Source organism: Rissa tridactyla, chromosome 2 (genome assembly GCF_028500815.1).
Source record: "Rissa tridactyla isolate bRisTri1 chromosome 2, bRisTri1.patW.cur.20221130, whole genome shotgun sequence".
NCBI lineage: Eukaryota > Metazoa > Chordata > Aves > Charadriiformes > Laridae > Rissa > Rissa tridactyla.
In genome coordinates, this window is record NC_071467.1 from 22,080,536 (window position 1) to 22,104,291 (window position 23,756).

Consider the following 23,756-nt stretch of genomic DNA (forward strand, 5'->3'; position numbering starts at 1 on the left):
GAATCAACTCAGCATAATACGACTGTGAGCCTGGAGACTTCTTTTCATTTTTATGTTGTGAAACTGAGATAAGAAAATTATTTATGGAAGCTAAACGTTTACTCCTTTCCTACCAGTTTAAATTTTATCATTTATAGCTATGCCCTAATGATTCATAGGTCAGGCTTAAGTATCTTTAGCTTGTTTAGATGCAGCAGGAAAGACACACCATACCCTACTTCTCCTTCCCCCGCTTTCCTACTGAGTTTGCTCATGAAAAATCTGTCAATAGCCTAATAGGTTATATATTGGTTGGCTATTGGTTGTTGGTTGTATTGGTTCGGTTATATATGCAGGATTGGTTATATATGCAGGAATTTTTCTGTATGTATCTAGGTTTGTGGCAGCCTTCCCTCAAATACCGTTTGGAGTTGCCCAGGGAAGGCCAAGATCCCCCTGACTGCTGCAGCAGCTCTCAATTAAGAAAACACTAATCTGACTCAAACCTCCACGTTCACTGAGTGGTCATATCACTTCCATGGATGGCCCAAACTACAACACACATATTCAGTGCTTTAAGTTTTGAAAATAAGGTGCAAATAACAGTAAATAACTGCTTAAGTCATGATTTCAAGTCCAAAAAATGGTGGTGGGCTTCCTCTGAGCCCAACTGTAAATCTATAATATATATAGCTAAGTGGGACTGGGAGCTTAGAATGATCCGAGCTGAAGTGTCAATATGAGACAAGCACGTTCAGTATGTCAGAGCATGCTAAGGTGATTAAAGCAAATTAATAATGCTAATAGGGAGTCTTTAGGTCGTGGAAGAAGTTATGCTACATAGTACTTGGAGTAAATGTACAGTACAGCAATGTCAGAGCACGTCCTTGAAACCTTGTAGAAATAACTGTAAAACTATGGGTTTTAAATGGTATGAGGCCTTTTTGCAAGTCTAACACAGAAGATTTAGGGAATGGCACTACTGCAGTGGGAAACATATCTTGAAAAGAATTGAGCTCCTCAGCAGCTACCCATGCTAGTGTAGCAGTTATAATCCAGTAGCTCACAGAAGTACCAGAATCTAATGTACAGAGAGAAATCTGCAAGGGTTTGCTTTGTTGTTTTTCAACAGTACCATGAATATACGACTTACACGCAGAAACCAAAGTTCACTGTCTTATATCAACAAGCAATTACTAGTGGAGCCGTTGCTGGGGTAATGCAGTGATAGTTCTAATAAAAATTGTGCCTGGAGTGAAATCTGGGATCCATAGGAAGATACCCGTTGTCTGTAGGACTTAGGGGAGGGAGAAGGCTCTTGCTGGGATCTGGAAGAAGCTGTCTTTAACCAGCACCAAGCAGCCTATGAGTGGGTGCGTGAGGTCCCAGCTCGCTCTGGTTCTTTGGTGACCGTCACAATCAAGGTCATTACCACCTGTCACCTACAGAACTGCAAAGGGGATGGACCACCTCCTCAGGGAGTGAAACACCTCGTTTCATCTCCCATCTTGTTCTGATGAGTTTCAAACCTGTGTTTCCTAGGAGGAAAAAACAGTTAAAATATGTTAGTTTTATCCAAAGGCTAACAGCCAGTCTGGGTGGGTATCCTCTTCTGAGGAATCTAGAATACTGTGCAGCAAAGAATTTAAGAATAAAATTTGGGAGATAACTTTTAAAATTAAATTATTTATAGTTTTTTATTTGGGAAATGTTCTTACACTCTTTAAATTTATGTTTGGTGCCATATTATTCTTCCTGCAAAAATTATACCCTGACAATTAAAAGTACCACTTTGCAAAGTCTGTATGCTGTGTATATTAACTTACAGTGTTACATAGTCAATAATTTCAGAGCACCAAACAGGTGCTACCAAGAAATATATGGATCTTGAACATAATTAATGCAACTGAGGACTGTGTTCCTTTTGAAATCTCAATCACATGCCTCGTAAACAATGTGTAAAACCCATTATAATATATCTGTCAACAATTTAATTAAAAAACTTGCCCAAACAATGTTCTTATGAGGAAATATATTGTAAGATCACCAGCAGAACATTCAGAACAGAGATGCTATGTTACAACTTAGTTTATTATGTCCTTCCATATGTTGGTGTTTAATTTGAAACACTCATTCAAATTTAAATCCATTGCCACCAAAAAGATATGGAACAGCGAAAATACAAGCTATGCATTTTTACGTTGTTTGATGATGATACTATTGCTTTAAATTTTTCAGGTAAAGTGGTTTATGGGGAGCCTATTGCTGCTAGTCTTGGCACCGATGGCACCAACTACTGGAATAAAGACTGGGCTCATGCTGCAGCATATGTCATGGGACCTCCGCTGAGACCAGATCCATCTACTCCAGGTTTCCTCATGAGTTTACTGGCCAAGTAAGCAGATGAACAAACAGTGACAGCTGATGCTGAAATACACGGCAAATTCTGTCTGGAGAATATAATACCAGGTTGATGCCCTGGAGATTTTCTAAGTATAGAATGTTACATTATAAGGAAGGAGAAATGGAAGGTGAAACCATAGATGAAAAACATTTGTTACAGAAATTAGAAAGTGTTCAGATTTTGTTTCTCTGAACTCTTGCGGCCTTCTGTCCCCATTTGATTTTAATCAATAAGCCTTGCTTTGCTAATACTGCGGCAAAAATTGAAACATGACCAGGGGGGACAGTGAGGCTGTAAGTTGATGGGAAACATGTAAAAAGTGGGGTCACAGCTAAGGGTTCTGGGGTTTGTTGTTAGCTGCCTTTTCACTTGAAATTTGGATGCAGCATAAAAACTAAGCCTGCAGACTTCTGAAGACAGATATAAGTAATCCACTCATAACATCTCTTCAGAAGGAAGTAGGAACAGAAGTATCCTTCAGATACCTGCAATTAACAAAACGTGTCGTTTGCTGGTAATTCATTACCAATAAGTTTAACTCCACAAAAGGGTTGAATTTGACCAGAGTCCGTGAATGTATGCCTGAACACTGGCTGATGCTTGTGCAGATCCATAGAAATTTCACAGGCTATATGGATTGACACAGTCTAAAATTGCCCTAAGTGAGCATGGAACCAAGCGCTTTGCTCTGGGCAAAGTGGGACAGTCCTCCATTTGTGGGACACCTTTGACATACCCAAAGTAAAAGAGGGTTTTTTTGGTGCTTGGTTTCTTCTGAGTGGTTTCTGAAGAGGAAACTACTTTACAGAGGAACTGGCTGTTACTGTGGAGCTACTCTTGGAGAATGGGACTGAAGACAGGTTGGCAGGGCATATCAGCTTTTCCTTACAGGATGGATGGCTGGATCTACCCAGCCTTGCAACAGATTTTCCGATGTGCCACTATCTGGTACATGCTCTGATTCATAATGAACTTTGTTTCTCTGTAGTGATGACCTATCTGTGACAGGGACTGACAATTGCACCTTTGATATATGCCAGAAAGCTCTGGGGAAGGATGACTTCACAAAAATCCCTAATGGAGTGAATGGTGTTGAAGACAGGATGTCAGTCATATGGGAAAAAGGCGTTGTAAGTATATCAAGATGTCTGAACATGGCGATAACTGATTTCTCCAACAAAATATATTCTCTCAGCAGTTATCAACTATTCCATTTTATCAAGTGTATATATCATAGGATAACTCCTTTGACCAAATACCATAACAGAGTCCTTACTAACTCTCACTTCATGGTCCTGGGAGGTAGAAGATTCTCAGTGCTTAAAATGTAGTGCTAGAGAATAATTTCCATCATTTAGCAGCAAAAGACTGCTATTGTTTCAGCAGTAGCGCACAGTACACTTACCTGCAGCTTTTCTTTTTTTTTTCAATGGATTAAAGGAAAATAAAAGGAAAGAGGTGCCCAAATTTTTGACTTGGTCAGTTCTATATTTTCTCCTCTTAGACCTCTCTCAAACTTAGCTGTCGCACTACTAAACTCGCATTAGTAGTGCGACACTTCCGCACTGGGTGTCGACTTCTAATTTGTGCTCTCATCCAGAGGAAACAAGCTAGAGATAAGAAATGCTTCTCTAATATATGGCTTAGTCCTGTGATATGATGAGATAAGCATGTTCAAATCCCATTGACTTCAGATTCTCAGTGCCAACACAAGAATGCTTGGTGCTTCTCAGGACAATGCCCTTCAGGCTCCAAAAAAATATGAATATGAAAGTTAGTGGCCAGGTTTTTTGGATATGGGGTAGTCTGATGAGGGGAGAGGTGAAGGAATCTGGTGAGGAATCTGCTGCTTACTGGGTGTTATGATTGCTCTGGCTAATACAATACTGTTAATTTCCAGAGGCTCTAGTTCAGCTTTCTAATTAATAATAAGTTCTCTTGCAGTAGAGAAGTAGTGAAGTTTTGTTGATAATGATGTGATGTGAAGCTTATTTATTTGTCACAGTAGAATTATCTACCTCACACATTTGATAAGGATGTGGTTCGGCATCTTGTTTATCTGTATTTGGGATTTGTCTCCAGCTGGGTGTACAAAGCAGACTTCTACCTATATTTACCTGTGGCATAGCTCTAGTGTGATTATTTATGGTGCAAACTGGAAAATCATCTAACTTGTGGTTAGTAAGAAAGTGTACATATGAATATGTACATCAGTGCTGTTGGGCAAGATCATTTTTCAAAAGGTTCTTCTATCAGTAATATCCTCCCTTTTCTTACTTGTAAAATATCGCACAGCTGTGAGAGTTTGTCTGGAAAGCTTCCCTCCCTTCCCACACACTATTATTTAAAAGGGCAGTGTTAACCACTTTATGCTTTTCTTCTCAGATGACTGCTCACAGGCCACCATACAAACATGGTTTTTGACATTCTGATTCCTAGACTGACATATGCACAATATTACTGCCAGTGTAGCTGGTTTTCCAAGCAAACAGTCATGGAGGTTGGATTAAATTAGTTGTGTAGCAGTGGACAGTCCCAAGACACATGTATATCCATTATTATTTGCCATGTCACATCAGCAAATCATTTTTTATACTGCTTGATCTCAAACATTTACTGAACTGTTCTATCCTCTGTGTTATTGCTGAAGAGATTTGCGTATCACCTTTCCTGTATGACACGTAGCACCTTGCCTCTCCTTTATCACATTCTAGGCTCTCCGTAATACTGTCTTACAATTTTCCAAAACCTAGGTACTTGAGACATGTTAAGTCTCCTGAGGAAACTGCTGAGCAGGACTACAGATTCAAAGACAGCTAAAAATTTTTATTTCAGTCGACTTGGGACCGGATCCATAGCGTGTTTGGCTTTTGGCTTTAAAGCCTTTTTTTCCTTTTGCTGTGGGATAAAGTAAGAGAAAGTTACCGTAATCAGTAAATGTACATTGCAGTATGTGCATCTGAGACAAATACTTATTTTTATTTCTTTTAAACTCCTCAGTATGACATTTAAAAAATACTGATGTGATGTTTGCAGAGAGCTGTCACTCATCTGAGACTTTTCAACAGCAGGAACATTTTTTTCATTCCTTGTTTAAAAAAGTAATGAGTTTGCTTTTGTGTACTCTTCTGCAGTACAGTGGAAAAATGGATGAAAACAGATTTGTAGCTGTTACCAGCACAAATGCAGCAAAAATCTTTAACCTTTACCCAAAGAAGGGGAGAATTGCTGTGGGGTCTGATGCTGACATCGTAATTTGGGATCCCAAAGCTACAAGGTATGTATGGGTAGTTATTTCCTCCCATCCAGCCTCTCTGCAGGAAAAAAGTATCTCAAAGCCTCTGTACAGCAATAAACCTTTGGGGGGAGGTTATGATGTTTTTCAACAGCACTTCACATTAATTATTTACAGGTTATTTGTCTCCTACAATAGTGTGTAAGTAGAGATCTTTGATCTCTAGATAGATTTAAAAAAAATTCTCCTAGATTGCTGACCAAATGTAAAAATAGCAAGGTCTGTACATTATGCTTCCTGGGCTTGATAACCTAAGAGTAAAAATAACCACTTTGGGATGTTAGAGTAACTGTGTTAAGTGCTGGAGTATGTTTAGCTTCCTCCCACTGCAAAGAGCAGGGAGAGGAGCCAGTGTTCCTGCAGGATGACCCATTACAAGGCTTGTGTTTTGAACTTACAGCTACCTCAAGCGTGTTCAAAAGTGGTCAGGATGATGGTGAAAGTGTGGACTCTTGCCCTTCTAATGTCTTCTCCCTAGCTGATAGAGCAAATACAGTGGTAGAACCAGGAGTGGGTTCAGTTCTGAAGCTCAAGCTGTGCATGCTTATGCTTTTATTTAAGGAGTTTTCTGATTTTATGCACAGTAAGTCTGCTAGAATAGAGCTTGTCACACCAGCAACAGACGCACAAAAGGTGTGGTGACGTCTCACCCTGCATGACTTGATGCCATGGTACATTCTTGCTGCAAAGGGCATGCAGTGTCTTTCTAGAAGCGTTGACTCACAGAATCACAGAATCTTCAGAGTTGGAAGGGACCTCTAGAGATCATCTAGTCCAACTCCCCTGCTAAAGCAGGATTGCCTAGAGCACATTACTCAGGACTGCATCCAGGCGAGTCTTGAAAATCTCCAGAGAAGGGGACTCCACAACCTCCCTGGGCAGCCTGTTCCAGTGCTCTGTCACCCTCACTGTAAAGAAGTGTTTCCGTGTATTTGAACGGAACTTCCTATGTTCTAACTTGTGCCCATTGCCCCTTGTCCTGTCACTGGGAACCAATGAAAAGAGTCTGGCACCATCCTCCTTAAACCCACCCTTTAGATACTTGTAAACATTAATAAGGTCTCCCCTCAGCCTTCTCTTCTCCAGGCTAAAGAGTCCCAGCTCTCTCAGCCTTTCCTCATAAGGGAGATGCTCCAATCCCTCAATCATCTTTGTTGCCCTACGCTGGACCTGCTCCAGTTGTTCCCTGTCCCTCTTGAACTGGGGAGCCCCAAATTGGATGCAGTATTCCAGTTGTGGCCTCACCAGTGCAGAGTAGAGGGGGAGAATGACCTCTTTCGACCTACTGGCCACACTCTTCCCTATGCAGCCCAGGATGCCATTGGCCTTTTTGGCAACAAGGGCACATTGCTTGCTCATGGATAATTTACTGTCTATGACTCACACAGCATACTCTGCATTACAGCTTATTTCTGTCTTCAGGTATATCCACACCATCAGCCAGCTCCATACTCAGGCCACTGTAAATATCTCAAGAATTACACATCTTGAGTCTTGCTCTGGCTCTTGTGCCCCTCCTGGTCTTGTTTAAACTGCCTGGAGATGGTCTGGCAGCTGGGTGTCACAGAGCCAGCTCACCTGTGGAGTTGTCTTTCTCAGCAGAGATGCCTGTGGGTTGTGTGAATGCATCTACACCGTTCAACTGCTGAGCAGGTTACCTTAAATCTGCAGGCACTTTAAGAGCTGAGTCTTACATCTGACCACATCCAGCCCCGCACACATCAGCAGCAGGTCAGGAGGTGCGCTGGGCTGGTGCCTTTGTCTCTAGCGAGCAGTGTGAATGTACAATTGCACTGAAGGCACACATTGACTCTCCTTGAAATCTCTTCATCAGTGTCATCCAAATAGTCAGTAAATCCGTAGAAGACCGTGACCAATAACCTTAGATGAGTTTCGTGGGGCATTGGGCATGATGGCAGTATGGCCAGGTTTCATCAAGATTGTCACAGTGTTTGGTGTTCTTGAAGCCTGAGCTGTTATAACTCAGATGGCATTAGATTTTCAGCCTTTGTTTTAAAACAAAAGAGTTGAAGACTCCCCTCATGGCAGAGGAAAGTTTTGAAACATAACTGGGTATATCCGATTTTGGAAACCAAACAGAGGGAAAAAAAAAAAGCCCTAATCCTAGATTTACATTACACAAACAAAATTTTCTTGACCGATCTTCTGGGTTTTGAATTTCTGATAAAGCGATTCTTACTCATTTCAGTATATTAATGAGTATGAAAAAAATGTGAGAGAGCATTCTGTTTTAAGCTGCAAAGCTTGAGGACATGGAAGTTGCTGTTCAGAAGTCCCACAAAAAACTGGCAACACCAGCAAAAGAAGTTTCAGGAGTGTCAACCCCAATAAATGCAGAGGCCTGCCCAGCGCTGGGTCAGAGAGATTTTCATGTGCATTTTGCCTTCTGGCATGTTGAGCAAGCATATTTTGAGATACTAGCAATGAGCTATTTCAGGACAGTGGAGCTATGAACTCTGATTAAAAAAAACCTGAAGGATTCTTTTCTGAGCTTACTTCTGCTCTGCCTGGGGACAAATGAATCTAGAAGGATAGCAGAGTTCTGACATTGTTCTCAAGGTGCTTTGTCAGCTCCTGTAATTATTTATCCTTTTGTTTCCCAAACATTCCTTCTGCCTCCCTTCGCTCTCTCCTGAGTGCTCTAATTGCCTTTTTGCCCTCTGCAGCTGTGAAGGTGCAGTTTTTCTTCAAATATTTTTTCAAAGACTAAACTGTATTTTCTTACCGAGCAAGCTGATATTAAGTTCAGCCAATACTTTTTTCCTGATCTCGTACTGTTCCCATTGTTTATCCCTTCGGCTTTGCTGGGAACAAGCCTCTCTGCAGGTACAATTGTGTGAACTACAGAAGTATAAATAAATCTCACTAGCGCTTGCCTATTCATTTCACTACAAATCCTGAAGAGGGCACAAACAGCCCAGCAGAAAAAAACAGCTCTAGCTAATGGACTTCAGCCGTTTAAGATATTACACAAGGTGCAGCCTCATGTGCTTTGTTGACTCTGGGGAGTGATTTTCAATTTCACAATAGGCTTGTTCCTCTTTCTTGCCAAGTCCTTTCTCTTTTGAGCGTGACTTTTTTTCTTGTTTGTAAATCTAAATCTTGCAAGAGGAAAATGCAATTTTCCAGTTCTGATTCGATGCTGCGTTGCCATAGTCTTAAAATACTGGCTGATACTAGCCTAGAGAGTTAGACAATTGCTGAAGCATTGCTGTGAGGAACTGGTATTATCACAATCTGTCAGAGGAAGTCTATAGGGAAGATACTAAAGTCAATCTGAAAGGTAGTGAAGCTCTTCAAAATACAAAAACTTGTGTCCCTACAAATTCTGCTGCATTTCCCCTCCCACATCATTGCACAATAGTAACATGTTGGGTGCTATCTGGGCATTCAGGATTTTCTCTTTCTAGGTTGCAAAAACCTAGTGAATTCAACGTGACAGCTCTGCAAGCCGTGAGCAAATGCAATTCAAGGTTCCGCTTCCAGCACTGTGCCTCTTTAGCTGAGGCTCTCCTGTGGGTCAGCGTCTTTGACTGGCCTACATCTGTAGCATTTTCTGGTAATTTCTGCAGAAAATATTATATGAACAGTTATCAGATTTGCTACTGTATTTAAAAGCTTCTAAATACTGGGTTTAGCGGGTCTCCATGAAAGCAAGAATTTTTGAGAAGAAACACATTAAATGTATAAATTAGAAACTGCGTTAGAAACGATGGGTTGAGAGCTCTGCCAGGTTAGCTCTATTTCTTAGCTTCCTTATACTTATTGAATATTCGTTAAAGAATAAACAAATACCAAAGGGACCTGTTGGTTTATTGCAGCCATGTGCTACCAAACACCATCTTGCAGACGTCAACACCCTCAGCATCCCAAGCACAGCCTGTGCACACAGGATTGTTTTGTGAGAACTCCTTGGAAAAACATATGTAGGCAGCAAATGTATACTCAGCGTACCATCTTATTTAAATCTCTGCTTCGATCAAGAATATTCACTGACTTCTTTCAGAGGCACACAAATAAAATAACAGCCTCAAGTCTGTGAAACAAAAGCAACTGTAAAGACTGTTCCAGAAGGAGAGGGCAGACTAAGCAAGGAAAAGGGAATGTCACCTGTCAGCAAGTCAGTGTCCTCTATAGCTGATGCCTTTAGCTATTCGAAAGCAAGCAAGAATACAAAATCTCTTGGGCTTGTTTCAGAAATGCTCTAGCAAGGAATCTAAATACTGCAGTACCCAATTCAGGCTGTGGAAATAGCTGAGCATCCCTTGTAAAGTAGGGGCAGAAGGTGCTAAAGATCTCATAAGAGACATTTAGCTCCTGTCGGGTATTAGGGTTCGGTAAACTCACTGTAGCCTGTTGGATCCTTGCAAATAAGCCCTGGATCACGCCCCAAGATCAAACACCCATAGGGATAAAAAACCTGTCTCAAATGGAGTTTAACTTTCAAAGTTTATCCACTTCACTATGAAAACATGCAGTCTGGGAAACCTCACCCACCAGCTTTTTTCCACTTCTTAAATATAGCCTAAAAGTTAGCTACTTTTGAATGCAGAGGCAGAGCTGGCTGTGCAGGTAGCAGTCTCTCACCCCATCCTCCTGCCTCTTTGGCAGGCCCAGCGTGTGCCACTGGAGCTGGGCTCAGCCCTGGGCAGAGCAGTGATGGCTGCAGCCCCAAGCACACAGCTGCTGGAGCAGGGTCCTGAGGTGAGGAAGAGAGGGAGGAAAAGGACACCTTACTCTGTAGTCTACCTGCTTTGATTTGACTACGACGTGACTAGGGAAGATGTGGTTTCTAGACCCTGTTTCCAGTGTCGTTATGCATTTTAGGGGCAACAGTCACTGGATGCAAATCAGCAAGAAGTCGGAGTCCCCCAGTCTGCTGGCATATGTTCCCTCAAAGCTTTGTTTGCATGTAGATATAACCATAGATAAATCTGTTGCATTTGTTAGAACCAAAATCTTCAGCCTATGTCTGTCTCATTTGTAGTCAAGTCTTCAGCTTCAGAGGCTTAAGTGGAGACAAGTTACAACATTTAAGCACTCTTTGCCAAGCAACTGCCTGTAATTTTTTGTAACATGAAAGAGGAAGAAACCGAGATGTTAGCAGATGATTAGAATAAATAATGCCGCAACTGTCTTACTCTCTTGATGAATGAGCATAATTTTGAATACTAAGTATATGGATAACTGCATCTAGACACAATGAGGCAAAATGAAATAATGTGGCATACAAATAGGTATGCATAGGAGAAGTATGTTCTGGCATTTTCAATAGCCCCACATTGTTTTGCACAAGTGCAAGCGTGTGCATGCATGAATGTACACTAATTCACTACAATCAGAGTTCCTGTCAAAAGCCTGTTATCTCAAATTAAGGGGACATGGAGAAAGAAACAATGGGCACAAATTAAAATACAGGAAATTCCATTTAAACATAAGAAATAACTTTTTTTTTGCTGTAAGGGTGATCAAACACTGGCACAGGCTGCACAAATTGATTTTGGAGTCTCCATCTCTGGAGGTACTTAAAACCTGACTGGACACGGCCCTGAGAAAGCTACTTTGGCTGACCCTGATCAGAGCAGAGTGCTTGGAATAGATGATCTCCACAGATGCTTTCTAGCCTCAATGCTGTGGTTCTGTGAACTGTAGCAAAACAAGCCTCTCTGAGAGAGCATGATGTACGTTTCCCTAGTAACTTGCTGTCTCACAAAATGTCAGTTGTTCTCTTTAGACAACTGAATCTTAGAAATGTTACCAAAAATTTTTAAATCTTTTTTATTTTCTCCTTATATAACCTTGCCTTTTTCTCCCCGATGATCACTTCCAGATTTCTTTAGTCATTGAATAGACTAACTTGTATTTTCCTCTCTTTTTATGCTTTTCTGAAAGCTTAATTTCTCATTACAGTTTCCCTCTGCCCATTATGCAGTTTGACAATTTTCACTTTCATCCCATACCTGTTTGGAGTGATTGATAGGACCAGACTGATGGTATTGTTGACAAATAAGTTACTTACCATAATCAGAAAAATAATTTTGCTGTCATTCTCTACCCATCTTAAAATGATGAATTTTAGGAGTTATGATTGCATGAAATAAAGATCCCATCTCTCAAATGAGTCACTTGGACTCAGACCTCCCAAACATTAACTTCCTACCTCTTCTTGCACCTGTTATTTTATCCACAAATCTCCTCAATTCATATGGCTGCTCAAACTCAATGCTTATTAGAAGATATTTTTTTAAGAGGCTAGAAATACAACTTTACAAATAGTTGCCTGCATGTATTTGCATGTGCAGCTATTGCAATTCTTTAATATAAAATAGGGCATGCAGGTTTTAATCCACATTATAGGCTTATAGATAGCATTTTTGCACATAGATCTTAAGACTTTCTTCTTTTTCCTCTCTTTTTTTCCCCCCTCCTTTGCTTTTCTTTGTAATAAAACTGACTCTTTAACATTAACAAAGTTCAACTTAATTATCATTATAAATGAGTGGTGACTCAGGACAGCACAGAAAGGTGAATGATCTATTTATTTTTTTCTAGATTTTAGAAAAGCAGGTTAACATTATGGACAGTTCAAAGGCATCTGAAAATGATGTGAAGAGGCAACTCTCAAAGGCAGATACTATCCTCATCAAACTGGCATTTCTCACCTACCTGCAGCTCTCAAAAGCTTAGAGATACTGCACTGTAAACAGTGAGACAAGTTGCTTACAGCTCAAATACTCACTCTTACATAAGTTGGCTTTCTATGGCAGCTGTCAACGAAGCAGTTATTTTCTCTTCAACAATGGACTCAGGTCATTTTAGCTGCCTTTATTACTATATTTTTAATTAAGTAAGTAATTATAAAATAGGTGTCCTCCCGTTACTGAGATGTTGAGCAGCTATTCTTGCCTCTGGGCAGTTGACTACAGCATTCCTTCATATTCCTGTACTTGGAATTTTTAAACAAAACGGTGTGAGGTATGTTCTAGTTTCCATTGAAAGTCATAACATTCTTCATTTTCTTATGCTCACCTTGAAAATTAAAGTGATAATCCTCACAGCAGTCAAAGTTTAGGTCCTAGAGCTCACTCTAGTCCAACAGATCTACCTTCACTGGGCTGATGTAGCTTCATGTCCTATGCATTATGAGGGGTAGAAGATCACCCTAATGTCTAATGGTTTCCCTTCATCCAGTTCCCCTTCCTGCCTGTATTGATATGTAATATCTGTAATGTGTATGTACAAATAATGACTGTAACTCATTATTTAGTACTTCAGGCTCTGACTGAAGCATAGACATGTTTATGATGCCCCTGGGTTGTGTTTGACTTGAAATGAAAACTGGTGCCTCTAACTCCTTAACAAAACTTCAGGGCATAACTTTTGAGCTGACCACCTGCACAGTCTTGAATTTCACCCTACAGCTTGCTGCACTAGGCTAATCTGATGGTCTTTTCTAAATTTCAAACTTCAGTTTGCAGTTTATTTACATATAATATTCTAGGAGTGGTGTAAAGCCCTTTCTCACCTGGAGCATAAATAAATACAGGTTTACTAGTCACTGAATCCTCACACAATCAGAGAAAATCTGGTAATTGCTCTTAGACTAAAATAATAGCTATTTGACTGTAGTAGTTGGACAGAAGCACTGTATTGAAAAAAAGACAATTTCAGAAGCATGTCTTCCTCTTTGGTACTAAAGGAATGTCAATTTTTATATTCATAGCCTAAAACCTTTTGCAAGATAGGTGTATCAGAAGCAGCTGAAGTCAGTTACATGGAAACACAAAACACATAACAGGGCCTGATACACAAAACAGGGCCTGATGTCTTTGCGGTATCCTCTTTGTAGAGGAGAATGTTCTTTTCGATATTGAAGAAATCATTCTCATCTCAGTCTCCATTTGAGAAACGGCTGCTTGAAACAAGAGCCGCTGTAATTTATAACCAGAATTAGAGAATTTTACAAATTTTATAAAACAAAATCCAATACAGGTTTTTGAAGCCTGGAGTCAGAATCTGCACTCTCATGTTGACTAATCCCTTACGTCAGGCATCACATAGGATGCTGGAGACAGCTGTTACATTATACTTCACTACGATGGCAGTCTTCTTTTCTTGGATAATAAGTAGGTTACAGCTGTTCTTGTCATTAGCTGAGTGGTCAATAGCATTCAGATGTTTGGAGCAAACATTGAAATTTTGTTAAGATTCCCAGCAAGCTGCCTGCTACTGAAACAGCTGGTACAGCAGGAAACAGTCTGTTGCAGAAGGATACTGTCTAGTTCTGTTTTAATTGGTTGGTCACTCGCTACCAGAAACTTTCACTGCCATTGATAACTTCAAAGGGTTAAATCACAGACGAATTTTGGTGATCTACATCAGGGACAATACACTTCACCTTCAGGAAGGGCAGTGCAGTCTAAGACTTGTTTCAACAGAAGAGTTATAAATGAGTTCGATACAAGTTCCTTGTTGAGGCAAGTTCTGGGAAATGTGTTTTGTCATATTGTAAGGTTTATCTGTACAAATAGATATTTCTTTTAAATGTGCTAACTCCCATTCCTTTTGTATCTTTTTATGAAGGACATACTTACCTCTGAGTGATCCTGCTGTAGCACATTTAAACAGCTCATATGTTGAGTTAAAGGATCTTGCTTATTTTTCTGTTAGTTTGCTCAAATTACCTTTCCCATTTTTAATTTCAAGTCCCTGCGCTATTGTGCAAATAGATATGATGTATACCCAGCGAATGCTAAAGATAATTATATTACAATTGTTCTTATTTACTGTTCTAGCAATTGGACCCATAAGGGTAGTACAATAAGCTAGAGGAATATGTTCACAAACTCTTTGTAGGGCTATTCTAACACCCGCGGATATAGTTGTTCGACAGCGTTCATAGGACTGGTGAATGCAAGAGAGGTCTGACTTCTATTGCTCACTCTTTCCACTGTGAACCTACAAGATGATGCTGATACTGGTGAGCAGGCATGCGTAATTTTTCTGGCCAATGTGTGATGGATAAGGAAAAGGATTTATTCCTATGGGGAGATTTGCCATATACAGCCTTTGAAAAGTGAGTTGCCACCAAGATTTAAATGTAGCCCCTAGTAGAACCAGTTATTCTAAGTTCAGCAGAACGATACGAAAGGAAAATGAAGTATCCTTCCACAAATTCTTTTTTCCTCTATATAAATAATCATTTGAAATACTTGATATGTGATTACTTTTGAACATGGCTATAGTTCAAGAAAGATACAGGTTTTGTTGGGGTTTTGACATTTTGATAAGGAATTTAACTAAAGTTTTAGAAAATTCTTCTCCAAGTACATCAATATGTTAATCTCTTAATATTTCATATTAGTTTTTACTTTGATAATTCTTTTGCAAAAGATGTGGTCTCTGGAATAATGTTAATGCTGTATATGCATGATCGGTTTTTGATTGTGTGAGCACCCATTCTGGAAAACACTGACGGCTAGCCAAAAGCATGATGGTTCCTTCTTTTCAGAAATTAAAATGACAGTAAAAATACCAACTCTCCAAATTATTTTTTAAAAAATAAAACTGTAGATCGGAAACAGGAAGTTAATTAACTAAAATTCAAAATCTTGTGACCCATTTTACATACAGTAAGATAGTAAGTATCTCAGTAGGGAAAACAGATAATAAAGGAAGTATACTCAGCCTGCAATTCCAGATGCTAATGTCAGCTCCAGCATTGGCTCTGCTTTTCACGTAGCCAGTTAGGGTTGGAGAAATTGGCTAGAAAAATGCTGATCATAAAGAATGAGGTCTATGCATAAATGAAACAATAATACTGTAGCTCAAATGAGTACTGTTGAGGTCTAAAATTATAATTTGCTTAATACCCTTGGAGGAAAGGTGTGTAGAAGTGTGATGTTGTCATTATTATTTAGCAGCATTGAGATATTTGCGTGGTAATCCAAATGGCTCAATCCAACTCACATTAAAAGTTACGAAAATTCATTGTCATCTACTGACTTTCCAGTGAAATAGTCTGTGTTATTCGTGAGTCTCAATCTTTGAAACATTGCAGCCATACTTTTCAAACTTGAAATTGCAAGTCATTCTAGCTAAAAGGTCAGAGCTTTTTCTGACCTTACCATGTGTAGATATTTGCTTGGCAAGGCAGAATGAAATCACGTTATCCAAATAAAATACTACAACCTGATTTTTTCCCCACTAATCTCTTCCTAGTGGAAAATTTTGTGTTTCAAGGCTGCAAAGTTCTGTCCTTTTGACTCCCCCTTCATTCTTTTGAAATGCAATTACTGTTCAATGAAATGTTAATGCTCTATCCTATTTTTACAGCAGTTCCATGAGGTACTGTACAATGTCGTAGTTTAATAATGCTACTAAATTTTCTTCCTTTATCAATTTCTCAAAATTTTAAAATGAAGTAAAATGCAAGGATGATAGTAATTTTATGTATTGTTTTGTTTTGTAAACACAGGACAATATCTGCAAAGACACATCACCAGGCCAACAACTTCAATATATTTGAAGGAATGGTCTGTCATGGAGTCCCAGTTGCGACAGTTTCAAGAGGCAAAGTGGTTTATGAAGGTGGAGCTTTCAATGTCATAGCAGGAGAAGGCAAATATGTCTCCCGTCCACCATTCCCTCCATATGTCTACAAACGAGTCAGGCAGCGGGAGCAGGTTAATTAAACTAATAAATCTCTATAATGCTTTGGACAACATGAGGATAACTAGCTCTTGGGAAGAGAGGTTTGGGGAATCAATGGTAATTTTCCTTACTAATCAAAATCTGCCAAGGTGGGAGGAAATGAAACTAAGGACTCAAATTTATAGTTCTTTATCTTACAGAAAAATACCATAGCCTAGTTCCTGCTTTTAGGGTAGTCTGTATAGCTCATAAACTAAGCCTGGGTACTTTTTAAAATAAACACTTCCCACCTGAAATAAAGGTGGACAGAGTTTTGCTCATGTGTAATCTGACTAACTGCTAGATTTCATCACCGATTTCACTGAAAATCAGAGAGGCTTAACATCATATGCAGGAGAAATCTTATACTGTGGCAGAAATCAATAATTCTCTAACTCGTTCATGGATCAGATGTTTGGAGCTAAACCCTGTAGAATTTTGAACACTTGGCTCTGTTCCAGCAAGAATGTGTTAAAAGCTGAACATGTGCAAAGTGCACTGCTGGACCAAGCAAGATAGCTCTGTTCAAGCTTGTGTTCTATATTTTTTTAAAGAGGAATGTTGCAACATACATGAAGATTAAATTTTCAGTAAATATTTACCATGGAAGCATTTATGAAGCATGCTTTTGACTCCTTAGTGTTACTTATTGTGTGTAGGATTTTCAACGCACCCAGACTAAGTATATTTTAAAATCACAACCTGAAGCAGTGGGATTCACTGCAGGACCTAAAAGTTGAATCAGACGAGCATCCATGTGAGATATGGCCCTTTGAAATTCTTCCAAGATAATTCTGCATGTTTCTTCCTGCTGTTGTCTTTATGGACTGAGAAAGGTATGTAAATGTGGCTAAGTGAGGCTTTCCTTCAAAGACCACACTTTCACAGGAGCTGGTGGGCTGTGTGCAAGTTGATGCACACAACAGAGTGGATAGGCAGGGAAGTCCCCTCATGAGTGCACAGTTTTTCCCTGGGAACTGAGAGCAGAAAACAGATGATTGCATTTTTGCATTTTCCAAACATAAAGGAACACTTTTTTTTTTTTTTAAACGAGTACGAGTTAGTGTAAATTAGATAAACTAGAGATATTTTTATTTGCATTATGCTAGCATCTAACTGTGCTGTTTCTACTTTGCTTTTTAGTTTGTAACTAGGTGTGTCATTTAAATCTATTCACAATTTCGATATATTCTATTCAACTTTTCTTTGTGAATGAAGGTTAATGTTTCCGGGGGAAAGGAAGGGCAAAGAAAATAATCTCATCCTGGACTTCCCAGATTTCATAGAGAAGTGAACCAGTTCGCTTTCCACTGAACATTAAACCGAATTGAAACAATTGCTCCAAAAGTCATGCAATTCCATGGCCAGCTGCAGATAAGGATGTCTCACAGGCTAAAGAGTGAGAACTGCTCACCTACAGTAGACTCATTCTGTATTTTTACAGATTCTCTTTGCAGTGTTTCTCTTAGAAATCATAGTCCTTTGGATCTGTCTTCAGTGCGGTATGCATCATGCACAAAGTTGTATGTGCTTGTAAATCTGTTTAATCCACTGGACACTGAAAATATTTGGTACTTTGTTAACGAGGGCTGCTTATTATTACAGCACTTTCGTTGTTATGCAATGTTGATCTCTTTGACTTTTAATGCAAAATAAATGCCATGTAATGGTAACAGAAACTAGCTATTGAAACCAGATTTGTACTGGCATTATACCAGCAAAACTTGGGGCATTCCTTTTCATGCAAGAGAACATGCTGCAGTTATTAAATGATAATTAGGTTCTTCCTCAAGCATAGCCGAGTCTTAGTGACTCCAGATCCTGGCTTCTCTGCTAAAGACTTATATCCCATGTTAGAAGAAGATGATTATCAAAACTAAACTAAAATTTAAGAGAAATTTGATAATTATAGAATTCTGAAAGGCTTCAGTGAATGTGGTAGTTTCGATCTCCCATCAAAGCTGCAGAGAATTTTCCCTTAATCAAAACATAAGTCCAAACTGTCTTCAGAAGTGATTTTTCAACCAGCTCAATCTCCTGTAGCCAGCAGCTATGATGGTGGATGGTACATGCCCATACAAGGCAGGATTCTCTTTGTTTCACTGATGTTCATTAACCTCTCTTACCTGTATTAATCACAGAATCACAGAATCTTCATGGTTGGAAAGGACCCTTAAGATCATCAAGTCCAACCAAGCAACCTACAATCTCTGTCACTAGAGCATGCCCTGAAGTGCCAAATCTACATGTTTCTTAAATACTTCTAGGGATGGTGACTCAACCACCTCCCTGGGCAGGCTGTTCCAGTGCCTGACCACTCTTTCAGTAAAGTGATTCCTCCTAATATCCAATCTAAACCTCCCCTGCTGCAGCTTCAGACCATTTCTTCTGGTCCTGTCATTATTCACCTGGGAGAAGAGGCCAACACCCACCTCTCTACAGCCTCCTTTCAGGTAGTTGTAGAGGGCAATGAGGTCTCCCCTCAGCCTCCTCTTCTCCAAACTAAACATGCCCAGCTCCCTCAGCCTCTCCTCACATGACCTGGTCTCCAGACCCCTCACCAGCCTGGTAGCTCTCCTCTGGACACGCTCCAGCACTTCAATGTCCCTCTGGTACAGAGGGGCCCAGAACTGAACACAGCACTCGAGGTGAGGCCTCACCAGTGCCGAGTGCAGAGGCACGATCACTTCCCTGCTCCTGCTGGCCACGCTATTCCTGATACAAGCCAGAATGCTGTTGGCCTTCTTGGCCACCTGGGCACACTGCTGACTCACGTTAAGCTGGCCGTCCACCAGCACCCCCAGGTCCTAAGAGCATCACTGGAACATGTGATTACTTTATCAAGAACAAGCTTATAGCTTGAACGTGCAGTTAGTCAGCTGTTCTGGAGAGCGGCTCAGGTGTGTGTTCTCTGTACCTGTTCTCTCCCGGGATATCCTAAATAGCGAAAGCAAGATTAAAAAAATATACAGAAACAACCAGATTAATTGATTTATTATATTAGCATATCCTAATTATTTATGTGCCATAATCTGTGGGGTTTTGCCACTCCAAGATCTGTTTGGACTAAGGACAAGAGAAGCATCAATACAATGAGGTGGAACATGGTCAGTTGCTTCTTTAAAAAAATAGGTTTAGAATTGCTTTGTTACGGTGCTGAACAGATTGAGCACTCGGCTCCTTATGAAAGCTGAGAACTGAACTGTTTAATGCCAGTGTGAGGGAACTTTTTAGGGGAGGGGTTTGACGAAAGTGTTGAGATGCGTAACATACAAAGCTGGGTTATCATAGGGCTGCTGTTTTCATTGTGTCAAATTAGCAGTTGCAAGGGGAAGAAACATAATAGTGAAAGATTTGAAATATTTTATTGCAGGTCTGTCAGCCTGTTCCTGTTAAGAGAGCACCATATACAGACGTGGCCTCAGCAATACCCATCGAACGAAAATAACAGGCCCACTCCCCAGCTTTGGCTCTTGCAGGTAACTGTCTCTTTTCATTAGTGAAAACTACTTTACTTAATTTTTCTCTGAAACTTCAACGAAAAAAAAGGTGCAGTGGGCCTTCTAGCTTGTGACAGGCTTGTCTGAAAGAAGCCCTCTCAGAAGCTGAGTTGTCTTGGTATCTTTAAATTTGATGAAAACATGTGGCAGCCCAGGTATGGAGGACCTCTTTCTGACTGGAGCCTCATTTAAAAATGTCAGTTGAGAGAAGCAAATGGAGTTTAACTGCTAGATTGAGACATGGGTATGAAGGCCCATAGAAAAAGCGACTTCAGTTAGCACCAGGAGTACAAACAAAGCATAAATATTTGGCTTTCAAATTTACAGAAAGAAAACGTGTGAAAAATTAATTTCTCTAGTGTCGCTGTGTTACAGAAAACTCTCCACCAATTGTGATAGAATTGTTTTGCAAGGACAACAGCTGTCTTCATGCAATAGAGGCACTGCAGTCAATGCCAGCAGTGCTCTAATGGATGGTTGAGCTACTGTAAGGCTCAGTGCTGCTAACAAGGGAATAACACTCGATGTTTCCCTTTCCCTCCTCTCCAGTGTCCACAGCGCATAGCTTGCTAATAGATACTCCCTCACCTGTATATACCCTGGTGCTCAGTAGACCTTTCTGTGAGATGATTTACTTGCTAAGCCAGCAGAAAACAATTAGCTTCCTTTTTCTGGATTGGTCTTCTGTTGGCTTAGTTGGTTGAACTGCCTCTCAGAAGAACCTAGCAAGAATCAATGCAGTGCAACACAGGGGTGGGATCAGGCAGCTGGGGAGAAGGACTAGGTGATGCCACCCCACTCTTTAACTGTTTAACAAGAAGAAGAAATGCTCCAGGAAAAAGTAAAAAAACTGAGACTTACATCACAATTGAGACATGGTGCTGCTGTATGCCAACTGCAGCTGAAATGTCTTCTACAGCAGGGGAGTTGATTTACATGGGTCAGGAGGACAGTGAGGGGCAGTAAGCATGACAAAATCCAGGCTCAGTTTTTGGGGGCGTATGTGTACCAACAATGAAATCAACTAGTTTGAGAAATGATTTCCCAATAGATTGATGTAAAACCCCAGTTGCACCTCACATAAAATGGGTCTGTTCTTAGTGCTAATTAATATGAGGACATGAACAAACCTGCAATGGTGGGGGGGGTGGAGTTAGCTTGTCCACATTTCATTGTATCATTCCTTTAAAGCTCCCTCACAGTGAACCTCATCCAGGGCATCAGTAGCAGCAATAGAGTGCAGCAGGCTATTTGTTTCCCCGTCACAAGGGAGAAAGCTTTTGTAATAGAGAGGACTAAAGGCTAAGTTGCAATAGAGTGAGGGAGCAATAATCATTCTTTCTAGCTCCTAGCACACTTTCTCCATTATTACCTCTCTGAGTGACAAATTGGAAAGCAGACATTTTCTTTTGAAAGATTATATCATATTGTCTTTTTCTTCTCTGTAGATAAAAAGCAAATGAAAATGACTCTGCTGTCCCCACCAAAGCAGTGCATTCTGGGTCCAACAATCAATCCACAATCAACTTCACAAGAGCCAACATGAATCAACAGTAACCAATAAACATTATGCTGTGCTTCTGGATGAAAGTTGTCATTGCCATTTCTTTTTAAAAGGAATTTTGTTATTAGAACTGGAAAATTCTTTTTAGAAAATGGAATAATAATAAAATAATAACTACAATTATAATGTGGCAGCAGTTCTGTAGGTTCTTAAGTTTGGGAATGGTATTTCTTAATGTTTATCTTTAGAAGGTATCAGCTAACCTATAAAGTCAAAGCAACGAGAAATGGTATTTAAGCACATTTTCTACATTCTTGCTCTGTTAGGTCACACAAGGTAAATCCTATTTCTTTAATTTCATGTGCTAGGAAGATCTCTGTTGTGTTTAACAATGCAGAGAATTCTAATCGCAGATACTGAATTTGATTTTTTGTTTTTCCTTTCCTGGAAGGGGTCAGGTACAGAAAAATGCCAGTTCAGAGGAACCGTCACTATTTTAGAGCTTCTGCTACACCTCCCGGTCTTTAAAGGAGTTTATACATTTTGTCCCTGCCAGCTGCACTGTCAAGCCTCTATTGGTGTGTTCAAGTATTTCCTTTGCTACACCCTAGCCAAATCTATGCTAACCATACTGGTGAACTCACCTACAATACTATTTTGTGTTCTCACTTTATGGAGAGATGTACAACCATAACTTGAAGGCTTATGATGTGGGATCACCAGAGCAAGAGAGTAATGCATTAATTAAAAATGTTTGACTGCAAATGTGAGGTTTATCTCAATTTAACTAATACTTTGGGTTTTGTGGGACAAGATTCCTAATTTAAAAAGAAATCTCATTTGCTCAACTTATCTGATTTCCCATTTGAGAAGTAACTGTATTCTTAGAAGCGTGACCCTGTTACCATGCCTAGACAGCTTTTGCCTCAGAAACCTAGAATGTTGTTTAAAGTTGCATTTTCACATGTGATAGCCTTTATTTTTAAGCAACTGTCACTGGGGAATATTTAAGAGAGAAATGAGGCTCACACAAAAACACCTGTACAGTGAGTTTATTCTCCTATATGTAGAAACAGTATAACCTGTACATCTGTGCAACCCATGGGCCAAACAGGCAGAGAAAAACATTCATATTTTAAGATACAGAAAGCATATGATAATTGCTGTTATTTTTGATTTGACAGTGGAAGGCAGACTTGTTCCTGCTGTATTGATAGGCATACAGTGATGTATGAGTTTGGGTGAGAAACAAACTCCAACCAGGTCAGTAGTTCTTGTGTCTCTAAAGAAAAAAGGAGAATTTTCTTTCTAAGATGACGGAGGATAACCATGGTGATGTTCAGGAAGAGCACAGGTTCCCATTTCTCAGATTGTCTTTGGGGCGGCAGAGAAGCAGAACCAGGCACCCAGCACTATTACAATGACTATTGCAAGGGAATGGAGTTCACTGTTCAGTGTAGACTTCCACACTGCAGTGGTCTGCATCTGAGTTTGTTGTCTAGTCTCCCTCTGTAAGCAACAGAGAGAAAGGTGCCCCTGCAACACTGTTCATCTCTGCATCAAGATCTAAAACAGTCTAGATGAACCTGTCCAGAGTTTTTCTCCTTTCAGATGAGATGAGTAGTTTTCTTGCAATGCCAGTTTGTCTCCATTGACTACAAAGAGAATACAGTGTGACTAACTAGTGCAGATATCTACTCTGCAGCTGCCTTCCACCTAGTCCGTCTCTGCGTCTCAGAGCTGGAACTTCCTGGTATGAAGGATGCCCGCCTGTTCTTAAATTTTGTCTTGTCAAGAGTGCTTGTCAAGCAGGAATCCATTCTTTTGAATTAATCTTTTGCTACCCTGGAAGAAGAGCAGAAATTTGGGAGGAGTAGGGGAAAAAGCAGGGGGGAGAAAGGACCTATTTCTACTTTAACAATATCTTATACTTGTATGCAGTATTTCATCTGAGACTTCGGGTTTTAACAATAATTAGAGCCTAGCAACTGCATGATATACCTATGAGACAAGTAAATATAATTAGAGTAAATTTACAGTTGTGAGAACTATGGATGCTCAAAGCTCTGCAATCACTCAAGTGATTGAATATATGTAGTTGCCTGATGTTTAACATCCAGTGTTGGCTTAAGTGAGTTGCTCAAGGCCAAAATGACTCAAATATCACAGAAATGAAATCCAAGAGTAAAGGCTGCCGGTCCTTTGGATACTGTGGATGTGCCCAGGACTTTCAAATTTCCTTTGGGTTCTTGGGACACCTACTGAGATTAAAGTGATACAAAAGACTGCGGATCGTGAAAGCCCAAAGGAATAAAGTGAGTGATTTTTCTCAAAACAGATGTTTTCACAGTGTGATAACAG

General features: G+C 40.0%; 1 protein-coding gene across 1 annotated transcript in view; it reads left to right on the forward strand.

Annotated features, from left to right (window-relative positions):
• The window catches only part of DPYS (dihydropyrimidinase), a 34,330-nt gene extending 12,303 nt beyond the window's left edge, over positions 1 to 22,027 (forward strand). The window contains exons 5-10 of the mRNA XM_054192808.1: positions 2,218 to 2,374; positions 3,372 to 3,513; positions 5,518 to 5,660; positions 16,177 to 16,384; positions 19,765 to 19,870; positions 21,340 to 22,027. Of these exons, the coding sequence (XP_054048783.1) occupies positions 2,218 to 2,374; positions 3,372 to 3,513; positions 5,518 to 5,660; positions 16,177 to 16,384; positions 19,765 to 19,839 (725 nt within the window). The 3' untranslated portion in view covers positions 19,840 to 19,870; positions 21,340 to 22,027. The remainder of the gene's footprint in view (positions 1 to 2,217; positions 2,375 to 3,371; positions 3,514 to 5,517; positions 5,661 to 16,176; positions 16,385 to 19,764; positions 19,871 to 21,339) is intronic.
• The last annotated feature ends 1,729 nt before the right edge of the window (positions 22,028 to 23,756 follow it).